General features: G+C 34.3%; 1 protein-coding gene across 2 annotated transcripts in view; it reads right to left on the bottom strand.

Annotated features, from left to right (window-relative positions):
* Positions 1-4,103: 4,103 nt before the first annotated feature.
* RNF128 (ring finger protein 128) overlaps positions 4,104-15,508 on the bottom strand; it is a 91,213-nt gene continuing 79,808 nt past the window's right edge. For both annotated transcript variants that reach the window (XM_008989720.5, XM_002763145.6), the window contains exons 3-7: positions 13,513-13,584; positions 10,640-10,722; positions 9,608-9,704; positions 8,662-8,830; positions 4,104-5,518 (exon numbers count right to left, since the gene is read on the bottom strand). In XM_008989720.5, coding sequence (XP_008987968.1) covers positions 5,385-5,518; positions 8,662-8,830; positions 9,608-9,704; positions 10,640-10,722; positions 13,513-13,584 — 555 coding nt within the window. In that variant the 3' untranslated portion in view covers positions 4,104-5,384. The remainder of the gene's footprint in view (positions 5,519-8,661; positions 8,831-9,607; positions 9,705-10,639; positions 10,723-13,512; positions 13,585-15,508) is intronic.

Below are 15,508 nucleotides of genomic sequence, written 5' to 3'. Positions count from 1 at the left end.
GGCAAAGGAGATGCAGAACTGGATGGCTTTTCTACCTGTTTACTCTGCAACTTCATCCAGGTATACCCATATGCTCCCTGTTAAAGGATCAGGCCCACTTCTGGCTTACAGCAGAGCATTTAGAGAGCTCCTGCTTTAGTAAATAAGCATTTCACCGACTATGTAAACATTTTTTTTTCTAATTAAATTACTTATGTGATCTAATATTTTTTGGCTTGATCATAAATAATTTATTTCACACCCTTGCAAATGAAAGTATTTTCCTAGAAGCATCTTAAAAAACAGAGCATTTCACTCTATTCTGTGTCAATATAAATTGCTTGGGGAACGAGGACTGGGAGTGCACACTGTCTGCATTGCTGGTGCTGTGTATGTGTTATGTCATTTAATTTTCATTAATAAGCTTGCACACTTTTACATGCTTACTTTATGGATGAAGGAAAGGAGGCTCAGAGAAGTTAAATAACTTGCTTAAGATCATAAAGCTAAATAAATGGCAAAGCTGGAATCTGAACCTAGATTTGTCTGATTACAAACCATGACACGATACTTCCTATGCATATGGTCCATAATTACCTCAGATACAACATGTTCAAAGCCAAACTTATTTTTCCAATATTCTCCCTAGTTAATGTTTCTCCTGCTAGGTTTCCTAGTTCAAAGAACCTCTGTTTACCAAGACACTGAAGGTAAGAACTTGGTCGGTCGATCAGTCTCTCTCTCTCTCTCTCTTCTACTTCTTTTTCAAAAGTACATTCCATCCTTCTATTATGGCTTTAGATCAGCCTCACAACACTTTCCTCCCATATGATAATATAGCTTTCCAATTCATCTGTCTGCTTCCATTCTTGTTTTCTGATTTATCCAAGCCACATATTAACAGATCCAATAATATACCACGATGAGATAAGTAATACCTCATTTTTCTGAAGGTCAGTCTTCCAGCTGACTCAGCCTTCTAAGAGCCTCAAACATCTATAAGAAAAGATATTTGGAAACCCTAAGTAGCAATTCCAAAACCTGTGCTATGGAAAGACTGAGGCTGGATTTTACTGGCTTTTTTTGAAAGGAATGTCACTAGCTTAGCTTATACTTTTTTACAGTCTGCAGCTAGTTTAGAAGCAGTATGATTCAAAACAGGCAGACTACTGCTAGATGAGAGCCATTTAAAGCTTTGCTACTGAAAGTGTGGACCTCAGACCAGTAATGTTTGCATTACCCTGGAACTTGCTAGAAATTCAGAATCTCATACTTCCTTCTACACCTGCTGAATTGGAATGTGCATTTTAGCAAGATCCCCAGGTAACTTCTAGACGCATTAAAGTTTTAGGTGCACTGATTTAAAGCAAATTAGTTATTTGAAAATCAAACTCTACAACGAATTGAGGATACTCATGTTTCTATTAAGACCCACATAGATATCTTCTAAAAAACAGGCTGCTAATGAATTTTAGATCACTGAATTGCTTTTTAAAAAAGTTTTTAACAGGGGCTCGGTGCGGTGGCTCATGCCTGTAATCCCAGCATTTTTGGAGGCTGAAAAGGGGGCAGATTGCTTGAGCTCAGGAGTTTGAGACCAGTCTGGAGAACATGCCTATCTCTACAAAAAAGTACAAAAATTAGGCTGGTGTGGTGGTATGTGCTTGTGGTCCGGGCTACTCCCTAGGCTGAGGTAGGATGATTGCTTGAGCCTGGAAGCAGAGGTTGCAGTGAGCCGAGATTGCCACTGGACTCCAGCCTGGGTGACAGAGCAAGACCCTGTCTCAAAAAAAAAGTTTATAACAGGACATGACTATTTAGTTTTCTAAGGCAGTGGTTTAGACGTGGGATATCTGTTGGGATTATAACTAGAAGGGCAAATTGCCACTAACCTTCCGTACTAAATCCTATTTATTTGTGCTGCTCTCTTAACCATAAAAGTCTAGGTATGCCTATTAGTGTTCCACATTCATGAGACTGTTTATGTAGAAAAAAGTTGAGAACTAGTGAATAAGATTTCTGAAACATTTCACCTTAGCTCTGATAATAGAGGATAATGAACATTTATCCCAGGAGATCCAAGTGTCCATCATAATAACAAATTTATTTTAAGTCTTGTGTAATATATTTGTTTAAATTTTATATTGTTCAATGTTTAAAAATATAAAAAATTAACTCTCAACAAAAAGCAACGAACAAGGTAAATAACTCAAATTTGTTATAGCCTAAGGTGATAACATTTCTCCAGACATTATCGAACTTAAATGAAATATTTCATAAGTGAACAGAAACTAGATGTAGGTGGGGGAAGGAATCTTCCTAGCATCCCAATTGTATCTCTAAATATATTTTTACTGATTGACCTGGGAACCATATATATTCTTATTTATAAGATAACACAACCTGGGTTCCATTAAACTTACAAATAAACTGTGAAAGCCCTTCTTAAGTTGGAGACTCCATAGACATACAAACATTACTGCCACTGTTAAAAAACAACAGCTTATATTTTTACTACTATGTGAGAGTGTAGCATAAAGTCTGATGCTCAAGCTAGAGACTGTCAAAAGATAATAGGAAGAAAATTCACAAGTGGTACAGAATTTCTCTCCTTGGTTTATAACCAAGATAACCTAAAACATGTATCTACACAGACTTACATGTGAATGTGCATAGCAGCATTATACATAATGGCCCAAAAGTTAGAATAGTCCAAGGATTCATTAACTGTTGAATGGATAGCCACTCATACAATAGAATATTGCTCAGCAAGGAAAAGGAACGAAATATTGATATCTGCTACAACGTGGAGGAACCTTGAAAACATGCTAATGGGAAGAAGCCAGTCACAAAAGGCCACATGATTTATGATTCCATTTATATGAAATATCCAAAATAGACAAATCTATAGAGACAGAAAGCAGATTGGTGGTGGTGTGAGGCTGGGAATGGGAGGGGAAACTGACTGCAAGTGGGCATGGGAGAATATTTTGGATTGATGGAATATTTTAAAACTGGATTGTGGTATAGTTGTACAGCTCTACATATTTGCTAAACATATTCCAATTATATATTTAAAATGGGCAAATTATGTAAATTATACTTCAGTACAGCTGTTAAAAATTAAAAAAAAACATTAAAAATGCCCCAAAAGAAGTCCCACAAAACTTGAAAAGAGGTTAACTCTCTAAGAATATAGGGGAAGAATATAGGCATTACACATCCACCCCCGTCCCCGGCATGTCACCACATAAGAAACATGTACCTGTTTTGATAATCCTAGTGCTGAGGTGTTCCAAGCATGTTTGTATCCTTAACATGCTTGACAAAAGAAAGATGCACTTAATATATTAATAGCATCCTAACAATCATACTACCAAAGAGAAGGCTGAAGAAAAACTTTAAAGCATGAAGATGGACTGGCATCAAGGTCTATTTTAATATTATATTATTACTGGTCAACCTCTTGTTTACCTTGCTGACATTTAACAATAATTCATGGTAAGTTGAATGATACCACAATGGCATCCATTCCTCTCTATGTAATATGTAAATATATCATGCTAAAGTTTTAGTGTTTATTGATCAAATATATAAATGACCATTTACATCCAACCATTTTATTCCCTCCCAGATCCAAGCATATTATATGTGATAAGTTAGCATATGACAGTGATAGGGTTTGGACATTTGTCCCTTCCAAATCTCATGTTGATATGTGATTCTTAATGTTGGAGGTAAGGCCAGGTGGGGGTGATTGGATAATGGAGATTGATCCCTCATGAATGATTTAGCATCATCCTCTTGGTAATAAGTGAGTTCTCACTCAGTTCATGCAAGATATGCTTGTTTAAGAATCTGGGACCTCTTGCTTCTCTCTCTCTTCCTCCTGCTTTTGCCATGTGATGTGTTTGCTTCCACTTAGCCTTCTGTCATGATTGTAAACTTCCTGAGGCCCTTACCAGAAGTGGAACAGGTGTTGGCCCCATGTTTCCTATACAGCCTACAAAACCATGAGCCAATTAATCCTGCTTTCTTTATAAATTACCTAGTCTCAGGTACTCCTTTATAGTGAAACAAGAAACATCCCAATATAGACAGTTAAACTAACACCAGACACAAGCTTTTATTGGAATATTTTATTTACATTTTATATTGAAAGAGAATCAATACAAATCGGGACATATTTACAGCATTTCGAATCAGTGTACAAGAATGCAATGGTTTCATCCATTCAGCAAACAAAAATACATATCTGTTTTATTTTTGCCTAAATTCTGCTAGAATTTGAACAAAACTCTAAAACAAAAGATAAGCCACAAAGAGTACAAATAAAGTGCATTTTTAAATAGCTATATTTAACTTTGGTGGATGAAGCTTCAAACTTTATATAAGGCACCTGGAATTCTCCCCCCCCACCTTCTTTTTCAAACACCAATAAAATGCATTCACAAAATTTATAGCTACATGGACAGAATTTTAGTTTATATAATGTAATTTTAGCCCACTTAGGTCAAACATAAACTCAATTTTCAAAGTAACATTGCTTGGAAATCATTTTCAACAACTAATTTTACAGAATATTTTTCTGTAGACTAATTCATGCACAAAGATCAATGACCAATATTAGTGTTACTTACTCTGTCATTACCATTGTCAAATAGTATGATTCATATACTGTGCTTTTGAAAAATCCCACAAGTTTGAGAAATAGCTACACAGTGTTTTTGTAAGGAACCTTTTTGTCTAATCTTGTGTCGAATTGGTGTCATTAATATACCTATCAATTCAGCCCATAATCTCTGAGAAGCTATGGTTGACACTCACATGAAGCACATTTAGCCTAATTTTGAAAACAACAAAAAGTTAAAATGAATATTTTGCTTTAAACTTGTTCTATTAACTTAAAGTAGCTTAAATAGGCATTTCATGAAGCACTAGCCTAAGTTTGCATTGCTTTTTTACATTACAATTCCAGATCAATATAAGCACCTGGAGAAAAACCCTGACACATATAGCCCAAGCTAAAGTAGTAGTATTTTTCATTAAGATACTATCATAAAATAAAGTGATCACAGCTACTCCACATTTTAAAAGCAATATGTTTTTATAAGAAAATTGTTATAAATGAAAAATGTGACTTCTTGAAGACAGTTTTGAATGTCTAAAAATGTTGCTATCACTATTGAGAGGAAACTTGCCTATGAAAAACATTATAATGAATTAGTGGAAAAAAGTTAATAGGTTAAATATTTTAAGCCATTTAACTATAGCATATTAGTCATCTGAGCACTTTCAGTATCACTCTTATTTTATTAAATTTATCCAGTTCATTAATAGTAAACTAGGCCCTGATTGGCAGTTCTGTTATTACTAATGGTTCAAGTTTTCTATTGACACAGATTTTAAGATTTAATTTCTCGAACAGCAGTCTCTTGATCAGGAGTTTCATCTTCTTCAAAGGTTGGGTTGTCAACATGAGGGACAACATCCACTGCCACAGAATTTGCTTCATGGTTAACCAGCTGTAGATTTTCATCTTTAAAAAGAAATAGCAATTTTAGGATGATTTTATCCCTCTGTTCTTTTAAGACAAAATTCAACATTTATTTCCAAGAAGTCTTCCTTATTTAATTTCATCATACTCTGATTATCATACTCATTCCCTGTACCTTTAGTAATTACATAATTTATGCTAAATCTCACATAAAGTAGATATGGCATTATTACATTGATTTATAATTGATCCTTTTTTGATTCACATATGTGTGCTTATTTCTACCTAGATTATAGCCTTCCTAAGAGCAAAAATTATGGCTTCTACTTCTTCCTTACCGTAAATATAATAAGCTGTTAAATCTGGCTATACATTTCAATCACCTGGGCACTTAAAAAATGACCAATGCTTCTTCATAAACATAAATAGAGATAGATTTTTAAAACATCAACCAGGAAGTTGGAGGGATGCCCAAAATTGAATAAAAACAGTCATAAATGAACTTAATTGTATTATAAATGAAATACATAACCACATGAAGAGAATGGGGAAGAAAACAGCTAAACTTAAATAACTTTGGAATACAGTATTTTGACTGTAACCTATAAGGAAAAAAACAGAAAAAAAATTGTACGCTAGTTAGTGAAATTGTTTTGCACAGGGGTATGTGTTAGCAACACTGAAACTATTTTACGTATATTCTCTAATTGAACAAATAAGTAAATATACTGTGGATCAGAAGAGCCTTTCTCCTTTCACTGTCAGAGAAAGGAGTTACACATAAATAAAGGTGGAGGCTAGAATGAACTCTGCGGTATTAGATCAGAATCAGATGTATTAGTATAAGGTCATTGTTTTTCAGATAGATGATGGAGAAAATAATGTATATATGTGTGTATATTTGTGAGAATAAACGCATATACTTTCTAGTCTTGTTCATTAAAAAGGCCAATAGCAATGACACCCACATAACAATAAACATGCCTAGTGCTCAGATCCTGGTTTTGCAATACCATTTTCCAGTAAAAGGCCTCCTGAAGAAATGGCTGATTCTAGGGCTAGGACAGGGAGAGTACAAGGTTAAAATAGATTTTAACCTAGGGTCCAGCAAACTCCAGCCTACAAACGGTAGCTAAAAGTGTTGTAAAAGGTTGTAAAGCAACCAACAGAAAAGAAAATAAGAGTACTTATGGCCTTTAAAAGCTTTGAAGTTAGAAATGAAAATTCCTAGGCACCAACCAAGACCCACCCAAGACCCACTGAGTCAGAAACTCTGGTGGTGATCTCTCTGTTTTAATCAGCCCTCCAGGTGACTCAATGAGTACTTAAGTTTGAAAACCAGTGCTCTAATAGAACTTAGCCCAATGATGTGACATACAGACATGAACTATATGTATTTGCAAAGTTATGCAAATCAACTATCACCATAAAAATCAATGGCTAATACACAAGATTTTTAAATTAGTAATATGTAATCAGAGACAAAATGAAATCTGGTTTAAGTGGTCATTCATTCAACACAAATTTGAGTATCAACTATGTGCTAGGTCCTGGATAGACAACAGTGAATACAAGACACTGTCATTACTCAAAGGAACCTTAAAAGTTTTAATAAAATTCAGTGTTATAAGTGCAATGATTGAAGTTCTGTGGAAACCAATTGTAGAGTTCATCACATCTAGTCAAGAGAGGCTTCTCAAAGAGGTGTGAGTCTTAAAGAAGAAACAGGAATTATCCTGGGCTCCCCTAATTTCTTGGGTGAATCAGAATGGAAGGAATAAGCAGAGAGAAGATAGTGGCTCAAACTATGACTGTGGAATTAAGGTTGGAAATTAGCGGACAGCGTTGAGAACACAGATGTTGAATCAATAGGAAGGGGAAGTGGGAAGAATTTGGGATGTCCCTAGTTTCTGGTTTGGGACAGCTGGGTGAATATTACTATCATTCAGTTTAAGAATACAGGAGGAAAAACATGGATCATTATTTCATTTGCTTTTTAAATCTCTGCAAAATCTGTCGTGCTTACCTCTTTCCCCCACCCCACCCCTACCCACAGATGAATAGAACACAAAAAGAGTAGATTGGTATTTTGGTTTTTACAAGACTAGCAATACATTATCTTGTACACTCTCTTTTATCTTTACTGAATTCTATTACCACACAATTATGAGAGTACAAGATCATCTGGGGCAAACAGAAAATGATTATTACAGGTAGAATAATTAACAGATTGTTAAGATACAACTAGTTTATATTCAAGGGAATGTGTAAAGATTAGATACAAGAAATACAAAGTTTGCCTTTGCATGTTTATATTTATTGTGATATCTTCAGACGTGGTATCTATGGAACTGATAAGCCTACAGAGGACAAAGGTTTATATCACAGGAAGCTAAAAGTTTCATAAGTCATCTCGACAATCAGTTTTTGTTTTACTTTTATGCTAGAACTAAATGATCTCAAAATGAGGATTGAGAGAAGACTTTCAAACCAACAAAAAACATGAAAAAGATTGAGGTTAAGGGAAAATAATTTTTATAGGAGTTGTATCCTTTTAGGAAAAAACGAAACTCCCTCAAATTTCTCATTTGGCATAAAATTACTAAGTAGCAATACTAAATCATATGAATTTTGAAAATGATCTATTCAATTTTAGTTTCTAACAATTTTTTCATTTCACGATAAATAGTCAATAGGTGGCAGCACATACCATCCTTAGGATTCTATTTGCAAAACATGGGTTCTGGAGAAGCTGGGTATAAATCAAGCATTTGTAAATTGAATTCTATTTTATCATTTCAGAACTCCTTTATCTTAATTTCTGCTTTATCTGCAATAAACAATGGCTTCTAAAGTTTAAATTTTCTCCTTACTCTCTGTAAGTAGTTAATAAGCCGAGATTTAAAATGAATCAGAGAGAAGCTTTCCAATAAATCTTTCTTTTGTAAATAAGCCCCACTCTGATGCATTTTATCTATTTCAAATACATTTGAATATATATATATATATATATATATATGTTAAGGCAGGGGTGTATCCTTCATGGCATTATTTTAAGTGGAAAAAACCTGGACTATGATAATGGCTGAATGGAACAAATGCTAAAAAGCAAGAGTACTATACAGGCATATGATCCACAATAGATTGTTTGTAGCGCACTCATTAACCCTTAGTATGATGCTTACTTGTTGATTGCACGTGTTCCTCCAGAGGCGGTTCATCTGCTCCCTGTACTGAAGCATATCCAGATGATGCGGTCTCACTGCGATTATCCTCTTCATGGGAGGAGGCACTATTGGATGTTTCATTGGATACAGGGACTTGTAAAGACACTGAACCATCTTCAACATCCACCTTTAAAGAGCATTTGAACAAATTAAAAGCCTCTCACTGTACATGCTTTTCCTCGACATATCACTTCAAAGTTTATTTATAGGTCATTCACTGGAGCACTATTTCTTAACCTTTAAGACCTGTGATCTCTTCTGATGATCACAAAAGTCTCTTGCTAGCCCCAGTCGAAACAGAGTAACTAGGTCCACAAATGGGGTGAAAGATGCTACAGGCAGAGTGCACTCTCATCTGATATGTTCATTTGGGTGATCCCAGCACTTTATAAAATAATGCCAGGTACAAGTTAGGCCCTAAAATAACATCATGCTGTCCCCTATGGAAAGTGAGAATCACTGTCATCTATGTATCTTCCCAAGTAAGAACTGAGCTTAACTGTATGTTGTATCTTGAAAATAGGCCTTTTTAAAAATTTACCAACTATAAACTTATAATTTAGCATTCATTATGCCTTCTCAAATTATGCATGCTTATTTAACTACAAGTTTGGTCACTGTGCAACAGTAAAAGATTACAAAAATAGAAAGAGTGATGCCAAGTTGGTAGTTTATATGGTTATCATTTCAAATTCTGACCAAATAATGAGTCCATTTGAAAAGAGGGAGGAAGAAGGAAAATGGAGGTGGCCCAAGATGGTACCTCATTGTCTAAAGGATATAAATATGCCCAGTTTAAGCATAAACTGTAAGTATGGCATATGACATAACTAAAAAATAAGGATGTTATTTTTCCCAAAGCCCAGGCATATATTCTTCATATAAATAACATATTAATGTTTACCTCAATTCCCAAAGCTTTGAGTATGTCACATTTGCACATGGGGCAAGTCCTGTGTTCTAACAGCCATGGGTCAACACATGTCTTATGGAAAATATGGCTAATGAAGGAAAAAATACATAGTTATCAGTTGTGAAGTAGCAACACGTTGCCTAATATATATTAACGGATAATTTTATATAGTCTTTGAATGGATGCCTTTTCTTTTAAACACACTATTCATACAATGAAGGAGTCACAGAAACAAAATTTGGAAATTCCATAATACAGTACTTTAAAATGTAAAAGCTTCATTACTCTAGCTCCCCAAAAATACTTTTTAATACTCATTTGAAAATGTCTAGAATGCCACCTGACGTAAGACTTTATTATTTCAAATCTTAAACAGTTGTAATTCCCTGTTAAATGGTATAGTCATGCTCAATAATATAGTCCAATACATTGAGTACAATGACACAGTACTGATGCTTTAGGCAATGTGATATGTTCCAAGAGCACCACTATTGTATTAAGTAACTAAGAGAAGGAGGGTTAAGAACAAACTTCAAGAGAGGGATAATTAAAAAAACTAAGGAATGAACACTTCCAAATAGATGCTCATAAGTTTATTTTATTCTTAATGGATTAGAATAAATTGAAAATTAAATAATCCAGTACTATCCTTATATCCATATGTGTATATATTATGCATATATGTAAATTATGTATGTTTATGTGTATACATGTACATTATATATTATATATACATATACATATGTATATATATATGAATTGTGCTGGCTACATTCTCAGTTTTCTATGGAATTAGTTTAGAACAAATTAAGCCAGATTACAATTAGACTTATACCAACTTTATTGGTATTCAGAAATAAATAAAAATAAAAATAAACCATTCTTCTATATTTAAATGAAAATAAATTAAAAAATAAACATTTTCTTTACTATTTGGAAATATTCACAATAGTTTTCTTCCATCACAATCATTTTTGTGGGTCAGTTATTTTTATTGAAGATATAAAAGAAAATCAAACTTACTTGCAGGTTAAGATGCGTACCAAATCATTTGGTTTATACAATTCAATACAGACAGCACAGCTATCTCCATCAGGGCCAATTTCCTACAAGCAAACAGTTATTGTTACTTTGATGGATAAGAAAAGATGCATTAAACTACAGAACAAGATCAGAACATACATGTACTTAACCAGCCTAAATTCCTATAAAAGGAAGAGCATCATATCACTGAATGATTATGTAACTGTAAAGTTTTCAAAGGTGATTTAAAATTATCAAGACTTTAAAAAGATAAAAGAACAAAGTGAAGTAATAGAGGAACAAAACAAAGAAAAACATGTATCACTGATTTAAACTATTTTCCTGACTTTAGAATTCATAAAATATCATTTGTACAAGTTCTGTAACTTTGTTCATTTAAAAAATAAAGTGCAATTCACATACAGTAAAATTCACTAGTTCACCAGCATCAGTGTACAGTTCTACACATTTTGAAAAATATAAAGTCACTTAATCCTTATCACAATTAAGATATAGAATAGTGCTATTACTCCCAACAAATTCCTCCAGACTCTTGGCAGTTAATCTTTCCTCTCATCCCCAGCTCCTGGCAACCACTGATTGATTTTTATAGTTTAGGCTTTTCCAGAATGTCATATAAATGGAATCATGCATTTTCTGGCTTTTGAGTTTGGCTTTTTAAACTTAGCGTAATGTATTTGAGATTCATCCATAATGCTGTATTTATCAGTGGGGTTCCCCTCACCCTTCTATCACTAAATAGTATTCCATGATATGTATGTACCACAGTTTATCCATTTACCAGTTGAACAACTTTTGGCTTTTTTCCAGTTTTTGACAACTATGAATAAAGCTGCTGTAACAGTTGTGTACAGGTTTTTATGTGAACGTAGATGTCACCCCCCCCCATAGAGTAAATATCTAGTAGTGAGATTGCTAGGTGCTATGGTAAGTGTATTTTTAACTTCATAAGGAACTGCCAAACATTTTCAAATCGGCTGTATATTTTGCATTCTCACCAGCAAACGAATGAGAGTACCAGTTGCCCCAAATCTTGGCCAGCTCTTGGTATTTTCAGTTGTATGCATTTTAGCCATTCTAATGAATGGTATTTCATTGTGGCTTTAATTTGTATTTCTTTAACGATTAATTATGTTTAACATCTTTTATGTGCTTATTTGCCATTCATATTTTTTTGGTGAATTGTCTGTTTTGCTTGCCAATTTTCTATTTGGTTGTTTTCTTACTGTTGAGTTTTGAGAGTTTTTTTAATATATTCTTGGTACAGTCCTTTAACAGACATATGATTTGCAAACATTTTCTCTCAGTTTGTCCCTTACCTTTTCCTTCTTTTAAAAGTGTCTTTCAAAGAGCAGAAATTCTTAATTTTGACAAAGCCAAATGTATCATTTTTTTCTTTTATGAACTTGTTTTTAGAGTTATATCTAAGAAATGTTTGTCACCCAAGTCATGAAAACATTTTTCTTTAAAGTTTTCTTCTAAAGATTTCATAGTTCTAGGTTTTATGTTAAGGTCTATGATCTATTGAGTTAATATTTACATAGGGTATGAAGAATGGATTGAAGTTCTTTTTTGTCTGTCTGTTTTTTTTTTTTTTTTTTTTGCTTAAGGATTTCCAATCACTGCATATGGATAGCCAACAACTGGCTATCCTGCTGAAAAGGCTATCCTTTCTTTATCGAATTGCTTTTGCACTTTTATGGAAAATCAATCGACTGTGTATTATGGGTTTATTTCTGGACTCTCTCTTCTGTTCCATTGATCTATAAGTCTATTCTTTTTCCAATAGGACACTATCTTGACTGCTGTGACTTTAAAATAATTCTGCAAAGCAGGCAGTGTGACTCATCCAAAGTTGTTCTTTATCAAAATTGTCTTGCTTATTCTAGTTCTTTTGCATTTTCATCTAAGCTTAGAATCAGCTTGTCAATTTTTATAAAAGATTTCCACTAGGATTTTTACTGCAACTGCATCAAATCCATACATTAGTTTGGTGGGTCACCGATAGTTTAACAACAGCGAGTCTTCTGACCCATGAACATGGTATATGTTTCCATTTATTTAGATCTTCTTTGAGCTCTCTCTTTCATTAGTCTTTTGCAGTTTCACGGCTTTGGTAAGATTTACAATGGTTTATTATTTCCATGAGTTCTACAGCTATTTTTTTGAAATACATGTTTTACCCATCAATGGTAGTTTTCAACTGTCCTAAATCTGAAAATGAATGTTCAAGCAAAGTAACACTAAAGCATTGTATGAGTTTCCTGTAGTTGCTGTAACAAATTATCATAACTCAGTGGCTTAAACAACACAAGTTTATTCTCTTACTGTTCTGAAAATCAGAACTCTATAATCAAGGCATTGTCAATACTGTGCTCCTTCTGGAGGCTTCAGGGGAGAATCCCTCTTCTTACCTTAGCCTCTCGAGGCTGTCTGAATGCCTTAGCTCATAGCCTCTTCCTTGTATCACCCAACCTCTTGCTTCCATTGTCACAGCCCTTACCGTGCTGTGGTCAAATATCCCTGTCCCTCCCTCTTATAAGGACACCGTGATTATATTTAAAATCCACCTGGATAACCCAGGATAATCTTCCCATCTCAGGTCCCTTAACTTAGTCATATCTGCAAAGTCCTTTTGCCATATAAGGTAATACTCACAGATTCAAGGGAATAGATATTTTAAATATCTTTGGGGGGACATTATTCAGTCTACTTGTAGAATCAAATACATATAAAAAGTCAATAAGGTTCATAAATGCCAATAAAATAATACTTTGGAAGAACATTTAGCCTGAACCATGGTTTGGTACCACTGCTTTAAAACAAATAGCATTTAAAAGTCATGAATGCACCTTGTCTCCTTGTTTCAGTGTGCGTAGTTGAAGCCTTCCAATAGCTTTTTTAGCATCTGCCTTTAATTGCCTCTGTAAAAAAAATAGCTGGCATTAGAAAAACTATTTTTTTAAAGAAGTATGATGAAAAAGATAGAGAGGGTCAATAAATATTTATCAAGTAAAAGCCAACGTACAAATGAATTTTTAAAGATAAAAGTTAATTAGCCATAATAAATGTCCCATTTACCTGATATCAGGCAGGATTTTCCAAGTTATTGAGACTTTTCACTTACTATGCTTCCCTATTTTCTTAAACAATACTTTGGGACCATAATGGGAAATGTACATTTCTCCCATCCCCAGTGGATTCAAATGCTATGGATTTTCAAAGCAATCTTCCTATTTGCAAGCTCAGAGGACATTAACATGCATCTTTTCCAATTTCCTTTTTGAATTATCTTGTTTGGTGGAAGTCTATAGGATTCGGATTCAAATGGTTCAATATCTGACTTTGTCATTACTCAATGAATAACCCCGCACAAGTCATTTAAATCTTTGAGTTTGTTTACTTATCTACAAAATGAGTGTGGTACCAACTTTTACACTGTTTGATATTAAGAAAAATATTGCTGTTTATACCTGTGATTGCTTTATGAAGAAGATGGATTTTGAAAGTGGTTGCCTTTTATTGTTTCACTGAGCATATTGCTAGATGTGTCTGGATATGCAAAAGCAAAGCCACAGGCTCATTTATGGAATAAGAAGTAAAATGTCATTGATAATTGAGTCAGAAGTGAAGTCAGGGTGTGGGAAGAATCTACCAGGAGAGGGAAAGACTATAAAGAGAGGAATCCATGAAAGACATCCCAGGTAATATTTGGTGAGGTATTTGGTGTTAATTTGAAGTTATTTGTGATGCTGCAAATACTTCATTCCCCTTCACTAACGTCTACTACGTACATGAATGCCTCAAGGGAAAATAATATACATATAAATTGAAGTAGAGGCTAAGTATCACACTCGTTAGATACTGTGTTGATATGGTGAATATTTGTTCCCTCCAAATCTCATTGACGTTTGATCCCCAATGTTGGAGGTGGGGCATGGTGGAAGGTATTTGGGTTACAGAGTAAGATCTCTCATGAAGAGCTCAGTACTGTCCTTGTGGTAATGAGTGTGTTCTCAGTTAGTTCACACTGGTTGTTTAAAAGAGCCTGGAACCTGCTCCTTCTCTCTTGCTTCCTCTCTTACCATGTGACACATGTGCTCCCCCTTGCTTTCAGCCATGATAGGTAGCTTCCTAAGGTTTTCACCAGAAGCAGAGGTTGGCACCAAGCTTCTTGTATATCCTGCAGAACCATGAGGCAAATCAACCTCTTTTTTTTTTAATAAACTATCCAGCCTCATGTATTCCTTTACAGCAACGCAAACCCAACTAATACATGTGTGGAATATAATGGTAGCATGTGCAGCATGGCATGATAAGTGATCTTCCTATTTTGAACTGTAAAATGAACACACTTAGAAATTTGGCAAAAAGTAGACCTGCAGAACCAGAGACCATTGTGAGAACGTAAGCAACTTCCTTCCCTTATGTACTCCCAGCCCCAAGTGACATTTAAGTTACATGAAAATTAGAGATAATGTAAGTATTTAGTATAATGTCTGGCTTATAGCAGACACTCAAGAAAATGTTTATTACATAAAAATGTAAACTACCATTCATCAATAAGCATAACACTTACTTGCCAAAATATATTTGCTACAAATGCTACAAATACTTGTAGCAAATATATTTTGGAATGTAATAATCTGTAAGTATCAGTATGTAAAGAGTCTCCTTAATGCCCAAAACTGTCTCCTATATAAGATATCATTTTGTGAAAGGTATTTAGCTTAATGCCAAGGAGAATAGTAGCCAAAGTATGTCTTTGCTCTCACAGGAAAAGCAGAAACCTCTCAGAATATTACCTGACACGCAAATACGCTTAATAGAAACAGTGAATAGGAAGGC

Source organism: Callithrix jacchus, chromosome X (genome assembly GCF_049354715.1).
Source record: "Callithrix jacchus isolate 240 chromosome X, calJac240_pri, whole genome shotgun sequence".
Lineage (NCBI taxonomy): Eukaryota > Metazoa > Chordata > Mammalia > Primates > Cebidae > Callithrix > Callithrix jacchus.
Note: the sequence above shows the minus strand (reverse complement) of the source record. Positions and strands in the feature narration are given on the sequence as shown.